At 58.4% G+C, this 21889-nt stretch overlaps 1 protein-coding gene across 1 annotated transcript in view; it reads left to right on the plus strand.

Moving 5' to 3' along the window:
* THOP1 (thimet oligopeptidase 1) overlaps positions 1–21889 on the plus strand; it is a 44338-nt gene that overhangs the window by 3488 nt on the left and 18961 nt on the right. Inside the window, exons 2-4 of the mRNA XM_066604691.1 lie at positions 9997–10197; positions 12979–13127; positions 14895–15002. Coding sequence (XP_066460788.1) covers positions 9997–10197; positions 12979–13127; positions 14895–15002 — 458 coding nt within the window. The remainder of the gene's footprint in view (positions 1–9996; positions 10198–12978; positions 13128–14894; positions 15003–21889) is intronic.

Below are 21889 nucleotides of genomic sequence, written 5' to 3' on the forward strand. Positions count from 1 at the left end.
CGGCCGTAGTGTGTGTGTGTGTGTCGGGGGCGGGAGCGGCCGTAGTGTGTGTTTGTGTTTGTGTGTTTGTGTGTGTGTCGGGGGGGGGGGGGGTAGCGGCCGTAGTGTGTGTGTGTGTGTGTGTGTCGGGGGGGGGGGGGGTAGCGGCCGTAGTGTGTGTGTGTGTGTGTCGGGGGGGGGGGGGGGGGGGGTAGCGGCCGTAGTGTGTGTGTGTCGGGGGGGGGGGGGGGTAGCGGCCGTAGTGTGTGTGTCGGGGGGTGGGTAGCGGCCGTAGTGTGTGTGTGTGTGTGTCGGGGGGGGGGGGGAGCGGCCGTAGTGTGTGTGTGTGTGTGTCGGGGGGGGGGGGAGCGGCCGTAGTGTGTGTTTGTGTGTGTGTGTGTCGGGGGGGGGGGGGGGGGGGGAGCGGCTGTAGTGTGTGTTTGTGTGTGTCGGGGGGGGGGGGAGCGGCCGTAGTGTGTGTGTCGGGGGGGGGGGGGAGCGGCCGTAGTGTGTGTGTCGGGGGGGGGGGGGGGGGGGGGAGCGGCCGTAGTGTGTGTGTCGGGGGGGGGGGGGGGGAGCGGCCGTAGTGTGTGTGTCGGGGGGGGGGAGCGGCCGTAGTGTGTGTGTCGGGGGGGGGGGGGGGTAGCGGCCGTAGTGTGTGTGTCGGGGGGGGGGGTAGCGGCCGTAGTGTGTGTGTGTGTGTGTGTGTCGGGGGGGGGGGGGGGGGGAGTGGCCGTAGTGTGTGTGTGTGTGTCGGGGGGGGGGGGAGCGGCCGTAGTGTGTGTTTGTGTTTGTGTGTGTGTGTGTCGGGGGGGGGGAGCGGCCGTAGTGTGTGTTTGTGTGTGTCGGGGGGGGGGGGGGGGGAGCGGCCGTAGTGTGTGTTTGTGTCGGGGGGGGGGGGGGAGCGGCCGTAGTGTGTGTTTGTGTCGGGGGGGGGGGGGGAGCGGCCGTAGTGTGTGTTTGTGTCGGGGGGGGGGGGAGCGGCCGTAGTGTGTGTTTGTGTCGGGGGGGGGGGGGGGAGCGGCCATAGTGTGTGTGTGTCGGGGGGGGGGGGGGGGGAGCCGCCGTAGCGTGTGTGTGTGTGTGTGTGTGTGTGTGTGTGGGGGGGGAAGGGGGGGCCAGAGCGGCCGTAGTGTGTGTGTGTCGGGGGGGGGGGGGAGCTGCCGTAGTGTGTGTGTGTGTGTGTGTGTGTCGGGGGGGGGGGGGGGGGGGGGGGGGGGGGGGAGCGGCCGTAGTGTGTGTGTGTGTGTGTCGGGGGGGGGGGGGGAGCGGCCGTAGTGTGTGTGTGTGTGTGTGTGTGTGTGTGTGTCGGGGGGGGGGAGCGGCCGTAGTGTGTGTTAGGGGGGGGGGGAGCGGCCGTAGTGTGTGTGTGTGTCGGGGGGGGGAGCGGCCGTAGTGTGTGTCGGGGGGGGGGGGGGGGGGAGCGGCCGTAGTGTGTGTGTGTGTCGGGGGGGGGAGCGGCCGTAGTGTGTGTCGGGGGGGGAGCGGCCGTAGTGTGTGTGTGTGTCGGGGGGGGGAGCGGCCGTAGTGTGTGTCGGGGGGGGGGGGGGGAGCGGCCGTAGTGTGTGTTTGTGTCGGGGGGGGGGGGGAGCGGCCGTAGTGTGTGTTTGTGTCGGGGGGGGGGGGGGGGAGCGGCCGTAGTGTGTGTTTGTGTCGGGGGGGGGGGGGGGGAGCGGCCGTAGTGTGTGTTTGTGTCGGGGGGGGGGGGGAGCGGCCGTAGTGTGTGTTTGTGTCGGGGGGGGGGGGGGAGCGGCCATAGTGTGTGTGTGTGTCGGGGGGGGGGGGGGGGGGAGCCGCCGTAGCGTGTGTGTGTGTGGGGGGGGGGGGGTGCCAGAGCGGCCGTAGTGTGTGTGTGTCGGGGGGAGCTGCCGTAGTGTGTGTGTGTGTGTCGGGGGGGTGTAGCGGCCGTAGTGTGTGTGTGTGTGTCGGGGGGGGGGGGGGCTAGCGGCCGTAGTGTGTGTGTGTGTGTGTGTGTCGGGGGGGGGGGGGGGGGGCTAGCGGCCGTAGTGTGTGTCGGGGGGGGGGCTAGCGGCCGTAGTGTGTGTGTCGGGGGGGGGGGCTAGCGGCCGTAGTGTGTGTGTCGAGGGGGGCTAGCGGCCGTAGTGTGTGTGTGTGTCGAGGGGGGCTAGCGGCCGTAGTGTGTGTGTGTGTGTCGGGGGGGCTAGCGGCCGTAGTGTGTGTGTGTGTGTCGGGGGGGTGTAGCGGCCGTAGTGTGTGTGTGTGTGGTGGGGGGGTGTAGCGGCCGTAGTGTGTGTGTGTGTGTCGGGGGGGGGGGGCGTAGCGGCCGTAGTGTGTGTGTGTGTGTGTCGGGGGGGGGGGGGGGGGCTAGCGGCCGTAGTGTGTGTGTCGAGGGGGGCTAGCGGCCGTAGTGTGTGTGTGTGTCGAGGGGGGCTAGCGGCCGTAGTGTGTGTGTGTGTGTCGAGGGGGGCTAGCGGCCGTAGTGTGTGTGTGTGTGTGTCGAGGGGGGCTAGCGGCCGTAGTGTGTGTGTGTGTGTGTCGAGGGGGGCTAGCGGCCGTAGTGTGTGTGTGTGTGTGTCGAGGGGGGCTAGCGGCCGTAGTGTGTGTGTCGAGGGGGGCTAGCGGCCGTAGTGTGTGTGTGTGTCGAGGGGGGCTAGCGGCCGTAGTGTGTGTGTGTGTGTGTGTGTCGAGGGGGGCTAGCGGCCGTAGTGTGTGTGTGTGTGTCGGGGGGGGGGGGGGGGTAGCGGCCGTAGTGTGTGTGTGTGTGTGTCTCGGGGGGGGGGGGGGGGGTAGCGGCCGTAGTGTGTGTGTGTGTGTGTCGGGGGGGTAGCGGCCGTAGTGTGTGTGTGTGTGTGTGTGTGTGTGTCGGGGGGGGGGGGGGGGGGGGTAGCGGCCGTAGTGTGTGTGTCGGGGGGGGGGTAGCGGCCGTAGTGTGTGTGTGTGTCGGGGCGGGGGGGGGGGGGGTAGCGGCCGTAGTGTGTGTGTGTGTGTGTGTCGGGGGGGGGGGGGGAAGCGGCCGGCCGTAGTGTGTGTGTGTGTCGGGGGTTAACGGCCGGCCGGAGTGTGTGTGTGCCTGGGGGGGGGGTAGCACGCGGCCGGCTGTAGTGTGTCTGTCTGAGTGGGTAGCGGGCGGCTGGCTGTAGTGTGTGTCTGGGGGGTGGTAGCGGCTGGCTGTAGTGTGTCTGTGTCTGGGGGGTAGCGGCCGTAGTGTTTGTGTGTGTGTGTCGGGGGGGGGGGGAGAGGCCGGCCGTAGTGTGTGTGTGTCGGGGGTTAGCGGCCGGCCGGAGTGTGTGTGTGTCTCGGGGGGGGGGGGGGGGGTAGCACGCGGCCGGCTGTAGTGTGTCTGTCTGAGTGGGTAGCGGGCGGCCGGCTGTAGTATGTGTCTGGGGGGTAGCGGGCGGCTGCCTGTAGTGTGTGGGTGTCGGGGGGGGGGGGGGGGGTCAGCGGGCGGCCGGCTGTAGTGTGTGTGTGTGTGTGTGTGTGTGTGTGTTGGGGGGGGGGGGGTAGCGGGTGATCGGCTGTAGTGTGTCTGGGGGGGGGGGTGGTAGCGGGTGGCCGGCTGTAGTGTGTGTGTGTGTTGGGGGGGGTAGCGGTCGGTCGGCTGTAGTGTGTGTCTGGGAGGGGTAGCGGGCGGCCGGCTGTAGTGTGTGTGTGTCTGGGAGGGGTAGCTGGCGGCCGGCTGTAGTGTGTGTGTGTTGGGGGGGGGGGGGTAGCGGGCGGCCGGCTGTAGTGTGTGTGTCGGGGGGGAGTAGCGGGCGGCCGGCTGTAGTGTGTGTCTGGGAAGGGGGGGGGGGTTAGCGTGCGTCCAGCTGTAGTGTGTGTGTGTGTGTGTGTGTGTGTCTGGGAGGGGGGTAGCGGCCGGACGGCTGTAGTGTGTGTGTGTGTGTCTGGGTGGGTAGCGGGCGGCCAGCTGTACTGTGTGTGTGTGTGCGTGCGTGTGCGCCTGGGGGTGGGGTGTAGCAGCCGGCCGGCTGTAGTGTGTGTGTGTCTGGGGGGAAGGGGGGGGTAGCAGGCGGCCGGCTGTAGTGTGTGTGTGTGTCTGGGGGGGGCGGGGGTAGCGGGCGGCCGGCTGTAGTGTGTGTGTGTGTGTCTGGGGGGGGTAGCGGGCGGCCGGCTGTAGTGTGTGTTGGGGGGGGGGGGGTCAGCGGGCGGCCGGCTGTAGTGTGTCTGGGGGGGGGGGGGAGTAGCGGGCGGCTGGCCGGCTGTAGTGTGTGTGTGTGTGTGTCTGGGGCGGGGGGGGGGGGTAGCGGGCGGCCGGCTGTGGTGTGTGTGTGTCTGGGGGGGGTAGCGGGCGGCCGGCTGTAGTGTGTGTGTCGGGGGGGGTGTTGGCGGCCGGCTGTAGTGTGTCTGGGGGGGGGGGGGGGTAGTGGGCGGCCGGCTGTAGTGTGTGTGTGTGTGTGTCGGGGGGGGGGGGGTGTTGGCGGCCGGCTGTAGTGTGTCTGGGGGGGGGGGTAGTGGGCTGTAGTGTGTGTGTGTGTGTGTTGGGGGGGGGGGGTAGCGGTCGGCTGTAGTGTGTGTCTGGGGGGGGGGGGGTAGCGGGTGGCCGGCTGTAGTGGGGGGTAGCGGTCGGTCGGCTGTAGTGTGTGTGTCTGGGGGAGGGGGGTAGCGGGCGGTCGGCTGTAGTGTGTGTGTCTGGGGGGGGGGGGGTAGCGGGCGGCCGGCTGTAGTGTGTGTTTCTGGGGGGGGGGGGGGTAGCAGGCGGCCGGCTGTAGTGTGTGTCTGGGAGGGGGGGTAGCGGCCGGACGGCTGTAGTGTGTGTGTGTGTGTGTGTGTGTGTGTGTGTGTGTGTCTCTGTCTGGGTGGGTAGCGGGCGGCCGGCTGTAGTGTGTGTGTCTGGGTGGGTAGCGGGCAGCCGGCTGTAGTGTGTTTGTGTCTGGGGCGGTCGGCTGTAGTGTGTGTGTGTCTGGGGGGGGGGGGGTAGCGGCCGGCCGGCTGTAGTGCGTGTAACTGGAGCGGCAGCGGGCGGCCAGCTGTAATCCGTGTGTGTGTGTGGAGGGGGGTAGCGGGCGGCCGGCTGTAGTGTGTGTGTGTGTCTGGGGGGGGGGGGTAGCGGGCGGCCGGCTGTAGTGTGTGTGTGTCTGGGGGGGGGGGGGTAGCGGGCGGCCGGCTGTAGTGTGTGTCTCTGGGGGGGGGGGGGGGGTCGCGGGCGGCCGGCTGTAGTGTGTGTGTCTGGGGGGGGGGGGGGGGTCGCGGGCGGCCGGCTGTAGTGTGTGTGTGTCTGGGTGGGTAGCGGGCGGTCGGCTGTAGTGTGTGTGTCTGGGGCGGTAGCGGGCGGCCGGCTGTAGTGTGTGTGTGTGTGTGTGTGTGTGTCTGGGGCAGTAGCGGCCGGCCGGCTGTTGTGCCTGTGACTGGAGCGGTAGCGGGCGGCCGGCTGTAGTGTGTATGTGTCTGTCTGCAGGGGTAGCGGGCGGCCGGCTGTAGTGTGTGTGTGTCTGGGGGGGTAGCGGGTGGCCGGCTGTAGTGTGTGTGTGTCGGGGGGGGGGGGGTAGCGGCCGGACAGCTGTAGTGTGTGTCTGTGTGTGTGTCTCTGGGTGGGTATCGGGCAGCCGGCTGTAGTGCGTGTGTCTGGAGCGGTAGCGGGCAGCCAGCTGTAATGTGCATGTGTGTCGGGGGGGGGGGCCGGCTGTAGTGTGTATGTGTGTCTGTCTGCAGGGGTAGCGGGCGGCCGGCTGTAGTGTGTGTCTGGGGGGGTAGCGGGCGGCCGGCTGTAGTGTGAGTCGGGGGGGGGCTAGCGGCCGTAGTGTGTGTGTGTGTGTCGAGGGGGGCTAGCGGCCGTAGTGTGTGTGTGTGTGTGTCGAGGGGGGCTAGCGGCCGTCGTGTGTGTGTGTCGGGGGGGGGGGGGGGGGTAGCGGCCGTAGTGTGTGTGTGTGTGTGTGTGTGTCGGGGGGTGGGAAGTAGCGGCCGTAGTGTGTGTGTGTCGGGGGGGTAGCGGCCGTAGTGTGTGTGTGTGTGTGTGTGTCGGGGGGGGGGGGGGGGTAGCGGCCGTAGTGTGTGTGTCGGGGTGGGGGGGTAGCGGCCGTAGTGTGTGTGTGTGTCGGGGCGGGGGGGGGGTAGCGGCCGTAGTGTGTGTGTGTGTGTGTGTGTGTGTGTGTCGGGGGGGGGGAAGCGGCCGGCCGTAGTGTGTGTGTGCCTGGGGGGGGGGGGGGGGGGTAGCACGCGGCCGGCTGTAGTGTGTCTGTCTGAGTGGGTAGCGGGCGGCTGGCTGTAGTGTGTCTGTGTCTGGGGGGTGGGGGGGTAGCGACCGGCCAGCTGTAGTGTGTGTGTCGGGGGGGGGGGGCGGCCAGCTGTACTGTGTGTGTGTGCCTGGGGGTGGGGTGCAGCGGCCGGCCGGCTGTAGTGTGTGTGTCTGTGTGTGTCTGGGGGGAAGGAGGGGGGGTAGCGGGCGGCCGGCTGTAGTGTGTGTGTGTGTGTGTGTCTGGGGGGGGGGGGTAGCGGACGGCCGGCTGTAGTGTGTGGGTGTCTGGGGGGTAGCGGGCGGCTGCCTGTAGTGTGTGGGTGTCGGGGGGGGGGGTCAGCGGGCGGCCGGCTGTAGTGTGTGTGTGTGTGTGTTGGGGGGGGGGGGTAGCGGGCGATCGGCTGTAGTGTGTGTCTGGGGGGTGGTGGTAGCGGGTGGCCGGCTGTAGTGTGTGTGTGTGTTGGGGGGGGGGATAGCGGTCGGTCGGCTGTAGTGTGTGTCTGGGAGGGGTAGCGGGCGGCCGGCTGTAGTGTGTGTGTGTGTTGGGGGGGGGGGGGTAGCGGGCGGCCGGCTGTAGTGTGTGTGTCGGGGGGAGTAGCGGGCGGCCGGCTGTAGTGTGTGTCTGGGGGGGGGGGGGGGGGGGGGGGGTTAGCGGGCGTCCAGCTGTAGTGTGTGTGTGTCTAGGAGGGGGGTAGCGGCCGGACGGCTGTAGTGTGTGTGTGTGTGTGTGTCTGGGTGGGTAGCGGCCGGCCGGCTGTACTGTGTGTGTGTGTGTGTGTCGGGGGGGGGGGGGGTGTTGGCGGCCGGCTGTAGTGTGTCTGGGGGGGGGGGGTAGTGGGCGGCCGGCTGTAGTGTGTGTGTGTGTGTGTCGGGGGGGGGGGGGGGTGTTGGCGGCCGGCTGTAGTGTGTCTGGGGGGGGGTAGTGGGCTGTAGTGTGTGTGTGTTGGGGGGGGGGGTAGCGGTCGGCTGTAGTGTGTGTCTGGGGGGGGGGGGGGTAGCGGGTGGCCGGCTGTAGTGTGTGTGTGTTGGGGGGGGGGGGGGGGGTAGCGGTCGGTCGGCTGTAGTGTGTGTCTGGGGGAGGGGGTAGCGGGCGGTCGGCTGTAGTGTGTGTGTCTGGGGGAGGGGGTAGCGGGCGGTCGGCTGTAGTGTGTGTGTCTGGGGGGGGTAGCGGGCGGCCGGCTGTAGTGTGTGTTTCTGGGGGGGGGAGGGTAGCGGGTGGCCGGCTGTAGTGTGTGTCTGGGGGGGGGGGGGGTTAGCGGGCGGCCGGCTGTAGTGTGTGTGTCTGGGAGGGGGGTAGCGGCCGGACGGCTGTAGTGTGTGTGTGTGTGTGTCTCTCTGTCTGGGTGGGTAGCGGGCGGCCGGCTGTAGTGTGTGTGTCTGGGTGGGTAGCGGGCAGCCGGCTGTAGTGTGTTTTGTGTCTGGGGCGGTCGGCTGTAGTGTGTGTGTCTGGGGGGGGGGGGGGGGGGGTAGCGGCCGGCCGGCGGTAGTGCGTGTAACTGGAGCAGTAGCGGGCGGCCAGCTGTAATCTGTGTGTGTGTGTGGAGGGGGGTAGCGGGCGGCCGGCTGTAGTGTGTGTGTGTGTGTCTGGGGGGGGGGGGGTAGCGGGCGGCCGGCTGTAGTGTGTGTGTCTGGGGGGGGGGGGGGGGGTAGCGGGCGGCCGGCTGTAGTGTGTGTGTCTGGGGGGGGTAGCGGGCGGCCGGCTGTAGTGTGTGTGTCTCTGGGGGGGGGGGGGGGGTCGCGGGCGGCCGGCTGTAGTGTGTGTGTCTGGGGGGGGGGGGCGCGGGCGGCCGGCTGTAGTGTGTGTGTGTCTGGGTGGGTAGCGGGCAGCCGGCTGTAGTGTGTGTGTCTGGGGCGGTAGCGGGCGGCCGGCTGTAGTGTGTGTGTGTGTGTGTGTCTGGGGCAGTAGCGGCCGGCCGGCTGTTGTGCCTGTGACTGGAGCGGTAGCGGGCGGCCGGCTGTAGTGTGTATGTGTCTGTCTGCAGGGGTAGCGGGCGGCCGGCTGTAGTGTGTGTGTGTCTGGGGGGGTAGCGGGTGGCCGGCTGTAGTGTGTGTGTGTCGGGGGGGGGGTGGGGGGTAGCGGCCGGACAGCTGTAGTGTGTGTCTGTGTGTGTGTCTCTGGGTGGGTATCGGGCAGCCGGCTGTAGTGCGTGTGTCTGGAGCGGTAGCGGGCAGCCAGCTGTAATGTGTATGTGTGTCGGGGGGGGGGGGGCCGGCTGTAGTGTGTATGTGTGTCTGTCTGCAGGGGTAGCAGGCGGCCGGCTGTAGTGTGTGTGTCTGGGGGGGTAGCGGGCGGCCGGCTGTAGTGTGTGTCGGGGGGGGGGGCGTAGCGGGCGGTCGGCTGTAGTGTGTGCGCGTGTCTGGGTGGGGGTGGGGGATAGCCGCCGGCCGGCTGTAGTGTGTTTGTGTTTGGGGGGGGGGGGGGGGCGGCCGGCTGTAGTGTGTTTGGGGGGGGGGGGGGGCGGCCGGCTGTAGTGTGTTTGGGGGGGGGGGGGGGGCGGCCGGCTGTAGTGTGTTTGGGGGGGGGGGTGGCGGCCGGCTGTAGTGTGTCTGGGGGGGGGGGGGGTAGCGGGCGGCCGGCTGTAGTGTGTATGTGTGTCTGTCTGCAGGGGTAGCGGGCGGCCGGCTGTAGTGTGTGTGTCTGGGGGGGTAGCGGGCGGCCGGCTGTAGTGTGTGTGTCGTGGGGGGGGGGCGTAGCGGGCGGCCGGCTGTAGTGTGTGTGTGTCGTGGGGGGGGGGCGTAGCGGGCGGCCGGCTGTAGTGTGTGTGTGTCGTGGGGGGGGGGGGCGTAGCGGGCGGCCGGCTGTAGTGTGTGCGTGTCTGGGTGGGGGTGGGGGATAGCCGCCGGCCGGCTGTAGTGTGTTTGTGTTTGGGGGGGGTAGCGGGCGGCCGGCTGTAGTATGTCTGGGGGGGTGGGTAGCGGGCGGCCGGCTGTAGTGTGTCAGGGGGGGGGGTAGCGGGCGGCCGGCTGTAGTGTGTCTGGGGGGGGGGGGTAGCGGGCGGCCGGCTGTAGTGTGACTGGGGGGGGGGGGGGTAGCGGGCGGCCGGCTGTAGTGTGTCTGGGGGGGGGGGTAGCGGGCGGCCGGCTGTAGTGTGTCTGGGGGGGGGTAGCGGGCGGTCAGCTGTAGTGTGACTGGGGGGGGGGGGGTAGCGGGCGGCCGGCTGTAGTGTCTGGGGGGGGGGGTAGCGGGCGGCCGGCTGTAGTGTGTCTGGGGGGGGGGGGTAGCGGGCGGCCGGCTCTAGTGTGTCTGGGGGGGGGTAGCGGGCGGCCGACTGTAGTGTGTCTGGGGGGGGTAGCGGGCGGCCGGCTGTAGTGTGTCCGGGGGGGGGGGGGGTAGCGGGCGGCCGGCTGTAGTGTGTCTGTGTGGGGGGGGGGGGGTAGCGGGCGGCCGGCTGTGTGTGTGGCTGGGGGGTAGCGGGCGGCCGGCTGTGTGTGTGGCTGGGGGGTAGCGGGCGGCCGGCTGTGTGTGTGGCTGGGGGGATGGCGGGCGGCCGGCTGTATGTGTGTGTGTGTGGCTGGGGGGGTAGCGGGCGGCCGGCTGTGTGTGTGTGTGTGTGTGTGTGTGTGTGTGTGTGTGTGTGTCTGGGGGGGTAGCGGGTGGCCGGCTGTAGTGTGTGTGTGTCTGGGGGGATAGCGGGCGGCTGGCTGTAGTGTGTGTGTGTGTGTGTGTGGTGTAATTTGTAGCAGGGTACGTGGAAGTTAACATATTGTATATGTGGTGTGGCAGACTTGATGGTGTCCCCAGTTGAAGACCCTTGAATCCTGACTGGGGGTCCCCTGACACACAGCTAAGATGTGACACTTCCAGTAGGGATGAGTTAACGGGGTCTCCTATGTGGGATACAACATCTGGTAGAGTGCTGACATCCACACGTCTCCCTCCACAGGTCACATGATGGAGCCGCCTCCGAAGAGCGAGGAGAACAGTCTCCGATGGGACTTGACTCCGGAGCAGATCCGCTCCCTGACCTGCCGGCTCATAGAGAAGACAAAGTGTGTGTACGATGTGGTGGGCGGCCTGGACTGCAGCTGCGTCACTTATGAGAACACCCTGAAGGCGCTGGCCGATGTAGAAGTGGAGTACGCAGGTGAGATGGCGCTGCCGTCCTCCTGCCACATGGAGGCGCTGGAGAAGTCTTAGTTAATTGCTTAAAACGAGGGTCATTCCTCTTGGGTCGCCGTAAGTCTCATCAGAGAAGATGGAAGTATCCAGTACTGAGGAACTCTGAGCGCTGCCCTACAGCCGGCCGCCGCTAACCCAACGGAAGACACAAAGTAAAACACGTCTTGTGCGCTCTTTTACTGTAGACTTTCACGTAACGTCCGGCCGCGGCTTGTGGGGCAGAAAAAGAAAAACCTGAGAAATGCCCCAAAAGCTGAACTTTTTTACTTATTTACAGAACCTCCCTCCGCAGACTTCCTGCACACTTATTTTTCTGGTGTTATTTTTTCCGTGACATATAATAATTTTTTATAACATGCTGTTCTTTTGCGCGGCGGGACCTGCAGGTTTTGACTTGCGTTTCTCCTCTTATTTCCTCTAGAGAAACTTCTGGAAAATCGCCCCCAAAAATGTTAAAGGTCACAAAGTGAGCTAAAAGGCTACCAAAAACTGCATGTGTGTCCAGATTTAAGCATTAACCTCCCACTAACATCCGGCCGCCGCAGTTTGCAGGGGGTGCGGGTGGTTATCAGGGCTAAGGGAGTAGCGGGACGTCCTTGAGCGCACGGACTCTCCACTCGCAGAAGAATTCAGGCTGCAGACAATCTAAGACGTTGCAGCGTCTGAATAAGATGTCTTCGTGTCTCCTGCACACATGTCCTGAGCGAAGATGGTGTGCGGCCACCTGAAGAGGGCGCTGTGTGAGGACCGTTGTGTTCCCTGGTTATTCTTGGCAATGTCTGTGTATGCCGACCAGGGTTCTCAGCTGCTAGTTGGACCCCGCATGCAGGATAACCCATGACACCAGCTTACCTGCCCAGCGGCTTCTGCACACGCTGCGGATGCACACGTTTATTCTCGACCGGCGGGCAATCGCAATCTATTTCCGCTCATGGAGATAAAATAGCGTTTTCCTACTGAATGCTATGGGCTATATTTGCTGCGGGGTCTGGAGCCGGACGCCCACTGCAGATGCGCCGGGGTGCAGGAGGGTTTAGGGTAGCTTCCTGTGTCACCGGGGCTCTGCAGCAGGACGTCTGCTGTGGATTTGGATGCAGGTGTAGCTTCCCCAAATGATTATCCCAAAATCCTGAAGATTGAGATGCTGCAGATTCATCCCGACTCATTGCAGTGGCGGTCTGTACTGGAAGTGCTCTGAAAACTTCCTGCGCGCACTTTTTGGCAGCGTTTCTTGAACCTGTCTCCCAACCCCCCAAAAAATGCACATAGTCGGCTTTTTATGTGAAAATGGCAGCGACAGCCCTGCAACATGCTGCAGTTTATATAACAAAAAATGCCCCAGAAGTGACCGATCACAGCGCAGATGCTGCGGCGACTGAACGACCGAGAACCCGCTGACTTCTCACCCGTCCCGTTTCTACGTGCGGTCACTGTAAACAGGCGGTATGTACGAATGACTGCTGTTCACTGTGAATGATGGTGGCGGGTGGAATGATCCCCGCTCGGCTCCGCCTCATTCACTAGGGATGATCGTTGTGTAAAAGCATCAGTGCAACCATCTGCACCCGGCAGACCAACAGCAATACTTCAGCAGATGAGATCATGCGGTTTTGCACATCTGTTCGGGCCCTTTGGAACAGCAGAGCCATAGGGCCCTCGTACACAGAACCATCGTGGCTCAGGTAATCTCTGCGGCAGTCATTGAAAGGCGAACAGTAATTAGTTCGGTTTGTGTGAACAGGCAGCCATTCATCTATGAACAACTGCCTGTTCACTCTGTAGGCAGCCAGGAGCGAAGTCCAGCTGCGCCGCCTCCATTCAGTGAGCGATTTACCACTTGTGTGAAAGCACGGAGCGATAATCTTCATGACGACTGCCTCATGTCCACAGGGGGGTCCGGAGCCTGCAGCAGAATCCCACCCTGCCCGCAGAAAGAAGACATGACTTGCTCGTCCGGATCCGCTGTGTGGGTCTTCCATCTTCACTGTGGATGCAGGGGCAACGCTGCACATGCGCCATTTTTTTTATATTTAATCTGCTTTCCCGTGGGATCTGTGGCCTGTCGGCTGCGGACGGCCCACGGAATCGGCGGCTTCCATTGACTTCAAAATGGAGCATGCGGCGATTTTGTTTTACGGACCAAAAGGTCCACAAATCAAATTTGTATGCTTAAATTCAGCTGCGGGTACCCATGATGGTTTGATCTGCGGATCGTCCTCGCGGGTGCCCCAATTCAGTTCCGCCCCGTGGACCTTGGGCCTAAGTGCTGGACACTCCTCCCGTGTAGCAGGACCTTTACACGTTTACATATCAGTTCGTCTTTGAAGCTCCTCCTCCGTGATATCTCTGCTCTTCCCGTTTTTCTCTGACGACCCTTTATAGCGTTCGTGCGCGCGAGTCTTGCGTGTACGCGGCCGCTGATGTTGGGGCGGTGAGCGCACTCAGCGCTCGGGCGACTTTCAGGGCTGCCGTGAGATGTATCTCCGTTTATTTTCCCGCGCCGACTAGGTGATGATCTGGGGAATGAACATTGTGGAACGTTCCTGCGCTGCCTTCACTAAGGGAAGCCTGAGCTCAGCACTTGTGTAGGCAGCGGCGCGCTCATGGCTATTGTCACGCTGGGAAGCTTCCGGCATTGTACCGCTCGGAGGGGATTAATGTGGCTCCCGCTGGGTATGGCTGACGCTCTGTTTGCCCCGTGTCCTCACATCACCTACAATCTGTCACTTTTCGTCTCCCTGCACAGTTGAGAGAAACATGTTGGATTTCCTTCAGCACGTGTCTTCCGATAAAGAGGTGCGAACCGCGAGCACCGAGGCCGACAAGAGCTTGTCTGAGTTCGATGTGGAGAAAAGCATGCGGGCGGATGTGTACAAAAGACTGGAGCACTTGCAGGTGAGCGCTCGCCGCGTGACTTATAGCTGCCAGTGTCCTGCACGTCTTCGGAGTGTTCGCCTTGCCCACGGTCAGCGTTCAGTATGCACCCTGTTAACGTGGTGGCGTCATATAAAGTCTAGTGGACTGTACGGGCTCCCCGAGCCCGTCACCGCATTGCACTAAATCTAGCCCCTTTAGTCGTACGCTCGCCAGCTATTAGAGGGGTCACCTCACAAAGCCGGAGGCCCCCCGTGATGGGCTGGAACTACTCGGGCAGAGGTGGCATTACACTGCAGTATCCAGTATTGCAGTTGGCTTTGGTTTCCCACACAGATGAAACAAGCCTACCAATGTATAGTGAGCGAACAGATGCCGTGGGACCCCGTGGGTAGATCTGCCTTGTATCAGGAGGGTACAAGCGCACGGTGAACATCGCCGTGCCGTATAAACAATGCGGTTGGACATCTGCCCATTGACTTTAAGGCCTCGCTCACACGGACTTGCTGGCCCTCTTTATTATGTACATATTTGACATGCATGGTATTGAGCTGAGACCCCCATCGATGTGCATTGGGGTATTCAGACGTGTCTTTCATGCAGATATTTATACAAATGGTCTGGATTATGGAGCAAAATAGGCGATTAAAGTCAACAAGATCACATGATGCATGAAATCAAGGGGGCCGCCTTGGAGTTTTGTGCACGTGTTCACTGCATGCAAAAAATGCTTAACTTTTTTTTTTACACTTTTAGTGACAAGTGATGTCACAGCTCACCTCCTCCCTGCACACAGATCACCAATCCTCATGTGTAGAGAAAGCTGTGCAGCCAACATCTCACTGACATCACAGGCAGGATTACACTGAGGTGACACCTGTATGTAGAAAACAAAGGACCCACCATTTATGATGGTCACAGCTCACCTCTTCCTCTCCCTGCACACTGACCACTAATCCTAATACTAGTCTGATACTTCCTGATCTGTAGAGAAAGCTTTGCAGCAGTCATCTCACTGACCTCACAGACAGGATTACACTGAGAGCTGACATCTGTATGTGGATAACACAGGAGCCACCATTCACAGTAGTCACAGCTCACCTCTTCCCCCTCCCTGCACAGACAGGATGACAGAGGTGACACCTATATGTAGATAACACAGGACCCACCGTTCACAGTAGTCACAGCTCACCTCTTCCCCCTCCCTGCACAGACAGGATGACAGAGGTGACACCTGTATGTAGATAACACAGGAGCCACCATTCACAATAGTCACAGCTCACCTCCTTCCCTCCCTGTACAGACAGGATTACACTGAGATGTGACACCTATATGTAGATAACACAGGACCCACCATTCACAATAGGTGATGTCACAGCTCGCCTCCTCCCCCTCCCTGCACACTGACCCCTGCAGGTCACCGAACATGCCTAGAACAGTCTCCATACAAGTCAGCGGGTCCCTCATGTCCATCGTGCTTTAGAGGAGCCTCATGGGCCGTATTCACAATCTACTAAATGCTGTTAAATGTAGCTCCGGAAAGATGGCCACCCCCACGGTCATGTATAGGCAACAGAATAAAAAATTCTACACTCAGAATCATTTCCTTTTTTTTTTAACCTGTTTTTATTTTTGCTTTGTTTAAACTGATCCCAAACCGTCCCTTTAACCGAGGCTTAATTAACTGTAATGATTAGCGGCTCTAAAGGCCGGAGGGCGTTATGTAAGTGATCAGCCATGAGCTGGATGTGATTGCTAGCAGTGTGACGTGTAGATGCATCTTTACAGACCGTGCTGCCGCCCGACTGCCTACGACCGGAGGCCAAGAGGCTCTTGGAAAGACTCATTAAGTTGGGCCAGAGGAACGGCCTGAACCTTTCCACGGAGAAACAGCAGGTGAGATTACACAAGAAAGGGCGCAAGACGTCCTACGGCCCACTACTAATGTCATAATGTGTCTGTATCTGCTTCATGTAATGCTGTGCGAATATCTCCCTCCTTGTAGAATCGGCTTAGTGAATGGCTGCCAGTAGGCCTGTTAACAGCAGGCAACAAGTTTCCCCTCCCCCACAGTTCTGGGTTCTTAACCCATTTGCAGCACACCTTCCCCGTTGGTAGGTATATAGTCGGCCATGGCCTATGCTATATATGGACCGGGCTCGGGAGCCGAACCTGCTCCATGACAGCCGCCATCAGAGAGACCCCTCTGACCGTGTCTGTTAGGTGGGGTTCTCACGGAGTGGAATTGCCATGCGGGCCCCCCTGCTGCAGCGTTATAATAACAGCAAAGTGGACGAGAGTTTGAAAATCTTTCACAAGCTGCGGAAATAATCCGCCCCAAACCCGGAAACTGACCTGCGATGCGGAACTCAATTCTTCAGCGTGTCGGTTGTATCACCGCCTCCGCTATGGGATTCGCGATAAAACCCGCACCAAGTGCTGTAGGGCTGGAGGCCGTTCTTCCATGGCTAATCTGCAGTAGAATGCTTGCTGCGGACACTTCTGGAAATCGTCCCCGTGTGGACCAAGCCTTAACCCTCTAAATGTCACGGTCACTTGTGATAAGATCACAATGGGGCCGTCTTCCTCCACCCCCTGGGCTGCCGTGATCGTTTACCTGTTAAAGGTGCGCCTCTAGCAGGTCTTGAATGGGCAGTTAAAATACAGTATAATGCAATATCCTAGTACTGCATTACACTGTATGTGTGATCAAACAATCACAAGTTCCAGTCCCCTATGGGGACTAATAAAAACATAAAGCTAAACTAAAGACTCTAATTTTTGAGTATATATATAAATATTTTTTACAATAGTGAAGTTATCGCACCCAAAAAATAAAAAAATCTAAATATTAGTATCCTTCCATCCAGAACGGTCCTTTTTTTTTTTTTAAGAATTAAACATATGAAATCAGTGACCAAGCGGAGTGTAACGGGCTTCATGTATGTAACGGGCTTCATGTATGCGTATAGCTTAGAGTTGCATAAAAGCGTGCGCACTGAATGAACTATCTGAAAAGTATTTCGTTAGGTTCATAATCCTCATAGCTGTGAAAGGCTGAATGGTGCCTGGGAGGGTAGAGGAGCTCATGAGGTCCACCAAGTGCTGATACGTGTTGTGCGTGGGTTGTGGTTGACGAGCCGCACCAAATCCTAGCAGCCCAGTTTGTTAAAGTATCACATAACGCCAATGGAAAAAAAAAGCGCGCAATGGCAGAACGGTGCTGTTTTTTTTTTTGTCAGTCTCCAAGAAAAAATGGACACAAAAAAAAAATAATCAAGAAGTCGTCTTTTCCCAAAATGGTACCATTTACAAACCACGGGTCGCCCTACACGGCCCTATCAAAAACGGGCTAAATGACGGTGACAGAAAGCAATTTGTTCATTTTCCTTTAAAGCTATGACATATACCGTATTTTTCGCTCTATAAGACGCACTTTTTTCCCTCCACAGTGGGTGGAAAAAGTCAGTGCGTCCTATAGAGCGAACATGCTGAGATCTGACCTGACCGGGACCTGAAACAGATCATAAATCTTTCTCACGGAGCTGACGGCCCTTGGTATACAAACAGGAGGGCAGAGCGGCCGACAACAGCTGATTGCTGGGGGCGGGGAAACAGCAGGCAGCAGGAGGGCAGAGCAGCCAACAGCTGATTGCTGGGGGCAGGGGGGTAGCGGGGAGCTGTTGTACGGGCAGACGGCTCCTGCTATGGAGCTGACAGTCTGATACACATTGCAGGTAGGATCTGTAGCAGCGCCCGATGCTCGTAGAAACAGCTCATTAACCCCTTAGTGACAAAGCCTGTTTGCGCCTTAGTGACGGAGCCAAATTTTGCAAATCTGACATGCGTCGTTCAACGTAGCATAACTCCGTAAAGGCTTTACATATCCAAGTGATTCTGACATTGTTTTTCGCCACATGTTGTACTTCATTTTGGTTGTAAAAAGAGACCGATATAATTTGTGTATATTTATTAAAAGCGCCAATATGGAAAAATTATGGAAAAATTTTGAAAAAATTGTCATTTTTTTCAAATTTTCAACTGTAATATCTCAAATATGTCCAAACATACTGTACAAATTTTTGATAAGATATGTATTTCCATCTGTTTACTTTATTCTGAATGCACACTTGAAAAACTTTTGTGGTTTTTTTTTTAACCATTTATAGGACGTACAAATTTAACATTACTTTTCAGCATTTTGAGGAACACTTTGTTTTCCTGCACCAAGCCAAGTTTGCAAAGGCTCATAAGTGTCAGAATAATAGATACCCCCCCAATGACCCCATTTTAAAAACTACACCCCCTAATCTATCACTGAGGGGTGTCATGAGTATTTTGACCCCACCAGTTTTTTTCAGGAATTAATTCAATTTAGAGGAGAAAAAATAAAATTTCATAGTTTTGCAAATATGTAATTTTAAAGACACATTTTTTTTCCTATATTGCGCATGAAAATGAGGATTTACACCCCAAAATGGATACCCCCATTTCTCCCGTGTTCAGAAACATACCCAATCTTATGTCTGGATGCACAACGGGAGCCAAAATGAAAGGAGTAGTCGGTGTCTTTCAGAACAGAAATTTTGCTTGAAGGCGTTTTAGGCCCATAGCACTTTTGTAGAGCTCTTGAGCTGCCAAAACCAAAGAGAACCCCCACAAGTGACCCCATTTTGAAAACTAGACCCCTTAACGAATTTATCTAGGGGTGTACCGACCATTTTGACCCCACAGTATTTGAATGAATTCAAGCAAAGCAAAAGGGAAAAAATGTGATTTTCGTTTTTTTGGCAATTCTGTCATTTTAAAAACTGCTTTTTTGGTACAGCACACACATGAATGGAGCCTTGCACCCCAAAATGGATACCCCTGTTTGTCCCGCGTTCAGAGACATACCCATTGTGGCCCTAATCTTCTGTCCGTATGCACAACGGGGCTCAAAATGAAAGAAGTAGTCGGTGGCTTTCAGAACAGAAATTTAGCATGTAGGTGATTTAGGCCCCATTGCCCACTTGTAGAGCCCTTGAGCGGCCAAAACGACAGAGAACCCCCACAAATGACCCCATTTTGAAAACTAGACCCCTTAATGAATTAATCTAGGGGTGTACAGTGTATTTTTACCCTACAATTTTTGAATAAATCTAAGCAAAGCAGTAGGAAAAAAATTACAATTTTCATTTTTTTTGGCATTTGTATCAATTTAAAAAGTTTTTTTTGTACAGCACACATAGGAATGAAGACTTTCACCTCAAAATGGATACCCCTGTTTGTCCCGTGTTCAGAACCATACCCCTTGTGGCCCTAATCTACTTAAAGGACACATGGCTAGGCCTATAATGGAAGGAGCACCCGTTTGATTTCAGGGTACAACGGGATAAATTCCAGGCCCCATTGCCCACTTGTAGAGCCATTGAGCGTCCAAAACTATAAAGAACCCCCACAAATGACCCCAGTTTAAAAACTAGACCCCTTAATGAATTCATCTAGGGGTGTACTGTGTATTTTGACCCCACAGTATTTGAATAAATCTAAGCAAAGCAGAAAAAAAAATTACGATTTTCATTTTTTTTGGCAATTTTGTCAATTTAAAAACTTTTTTTTTTGTACAGTTTACATAGGAATGAAGACCTTCACCCCAAAATGGATCCCCGTTTGTCCCGTGTTCAAAAACATACCCATTGTGGCCCTAATCTACTTATAGGACACATGGTTAGGCCTGTAATGCAGGGAACACCCGTTGGATTGCAGGGCACAACTGAATACATTCCAGGCCCCATTGTTCATTTGTACAGAATAAAAATTGACTCCCTAAAAATATCCACCCCCCCCCCCCTCCGCACCCTTTTCGGTGTTCCCCAAATCTTAGTTAAAAGTAATAATGTGAACTGTGTGGTATTTCCGAAGACAGGGGTAATTACGGAGGCTGGTGGGAATGGGCCCATGGGGCAATAAAACCGGGTATCCCCCCTCCTCTCATGCTTTTTGGGGGTCATTTCTTGACCTCAGTGGTGGGTATGGGGTGTAAAAAGTGGCGCTCTGTGAGTCTCCGTAAGCTTGCTGCGGTGCGGCGGTCTCACACAGAAGGCGCTCAACAAGCTGCTCTTGGGCTGCAGGAAGGCGAACGTTCCCGGGGCTTCTTGTAAATTACGTATTACAGGTAGCGGTCTGAATAACGCCGGGCTCACACGGCCGTAGGTGGAATCTGTTTGCGGAGGCCCGCAGCGGATCCCAGCTGTGAGCCCGGCTGTGACCCTGCGTACGGCCGTGTAATGTACTGCGCATAACTGCCTACTCACACAGGCGGTCATGCGCAGTACTTTTTTTAAATTTGTATTTCCCGCACCGTCGCTTAGCGATGATGCGGGTACCTGCAGCCCGTATACAATGTAGTTGCGTATGGGTTGCGGGTATATCCGCGACCATGGAGCACAATAGGCTCTATGCTGCGGATAGTCGCGGTAAAATAGAACCTGCTGCGTTCTCTTTTCTGCGAGTGGATTACACAATTCCGACCTGCTAATGTGAGCGGAATTGTGTAATCCAATGCGATTGATCCATGTATTACCGCGGATCAGACGCATGCGGAATCCGTAATTCCTATCCGGTCATGTGAGACCGACCTAAGGTAGATCGCTACCTTTTTATCACATGATCGGGGACCACTCAACGAGGCCACCCGTCACTGCTCCAGGCTCTCTGTGACCGTTGGTCGCTGGGAGCAAGGAGATTTGACCGTTGGTCGCTGGGAGCAAGGAGGAGATTTTAAATTTCCTGTGCTCCCCGCCTCCTGCGCATGTGTTTGCTGTTTTGCCGGCGGTCGCATGTGCAGAATCCGGGAAAGTTCACGGAGGAAGATCGCGTCGGGGTGCAAATATGGAGGCCTCTGGTAAAAAGTTTCATCTCCTCTCACCGATCGCATCGGTGAGGGGAGATGAAGCTTCACCTTTTTTTTACTTTTACGTGAACGCCATTATCCATTGGATAACTGCGAACACGTGACGAGGAAACACTCACCGGGGCCCCCCCGTGAAATCTCCAGGCTCTTGGCTAAGTTTTGTAGCCAGGAGCAGGGAGATTTTAAATTATCCTGGCAATCCACGGCTTTTGTGCACGCGTCCGCCATTTTGGCGACGGGCGCGTGCGCAGAAGCTGGGGTAAGGTCCGCGGATAAATCCGCGGGCCTTAGGTACGTCATTTCATCCTCCCTCACGGATATGATCCGTGGGGGGAGATGAAACGCAAGCTTTTTTAACTTTTTAAAAACTTTTTAAAACTTTTTTTTTTCACTTTTTACACTTTTTTTTTTACTTTACATGATCACTGTCATCCATTGGATGACAGTGATCATGTCCCCAGTGACATCCCTCTGCTCTTGGCTACACATGGCAGCCAAGAGCAGAGGGATTTTAAATTTCCCGGGGCTCGAGCACGTCTGTGCACGCACCCGATGTCAATCATTGGGCGCGCATGCGCAGACGGGGATTCGGGTCCCGGGACATCAGGGAGGACTTAGGTGAGTATTTTCACCTCCCTTCATGGATCCGATCCATGAGGGGAGGTGAAACTGACTTTTTTAAAAACTTTTTTAACTTTTTCGCGATCGCCGCTATCCAATGGATAGCAGCGATCGCGGGCTCGGGGACCGCTCACAGCGGTCCCCGGTAACACCTTCTGGTTCCCGGCTACCTTCAGGAGCCGGGAGCCAGGAGATTTTAAATTTGCAGGGGGCTCCCGGGCTTCTGCGCATGCGCCTGACGTCATCGCCTGGCGCGCATGCGCAGAAGACCGCCGGCAGGTCCGGGAGGACCCGAACTCCGGGGGACACCGCCGACAAGCCAGGTAAGAATTTTCAGCTGCTCTGATGGATCCGATCCATCAGAGCAGCTTAATATCTAACTTTTTACACACTTTTCTTTACTTTTTTGCGATCGGCGCTATTCATTTTATAGCGCCGATCGCAATGCCGGGGGGACTGCCCGCATCCTGGGATGACAGCTCCATGCTGTCTACTACCTGCGGGCACCGACAGCATGGAGCTGTCACGTCCTCAGGCAAGTGGGCATCAATCCAAAGAGGATGCATAAAACTACGTCCTCTAGGATTAAAGCCCACTTACTAAGGACGTAGTTTCCCGATGGGGCAGTCGTTGAGGGGGAGCAGAAGTTCCCTCTCATTAACCCCTTATCAGTCAGCTGTAGCAGGATCGTGCCATCTCGGTCCATGGTTGCACCCCTTAGGCTGGTATTTTCCTGAGCTCTCGGGTGAGGTTGGGAAGGACATAAAGCAGAGATCAGAGGACCTGTAGCCTGTAGCCGGGGTCATTGCTGCTGCTGGACACCATGACATCTGAGAAAATGTCGTGTTGCTGGACATCAAGGAGCCACAAGGTAGAAGCGCTGTGGATACAACAGACAGCAGTGGGAGGGGGAAGAATATTTGTTTTGGGGTGCGCTCACACGTTGTGGAAACACTGCGGCAAGTGCTTCCTATTGATTTCAATGGGAAACGTCACATCGCTGTCACCCACAGGTCGTACGTCACGTAACCCTTCGTTGTCCTATTGAAAACAACGGCGATGCGTTCCGAAAGACGTGAAAAAATAGAACGTGCAGCAGTTTTTGCACAACACCCCCCCCCCACCCCTCCCCGTCGTTGTGAGGGAGAATATCACTCATATGTATGATTTCATTCAAAAGATTGGAGTTCATAATCGCGCTTCTCGTAACGCTCACAATTCGCACGCGTTTTGCGCTTGTGTGACTGAAGCCTCAAAAGGTCAATTT

The sequence above is a fragment of the Eleutherodactylus coqui genome, chromosome 5 (genome assembly GCF_035609145.1).
Source record: "Eleutherodactylus coqui strain aEleCoq1 chromosome 5, aEleCoq1.hap1, whole genome shotgun sequence".
Classification (NCBI taxonomy): domain Eukaryota; kingdom Metazoa; phylum Chordata; class Amphibia; order Anura; family Eleutherodactylidae; genus Eleutherodactylus; species Eleutherodactylus coqui.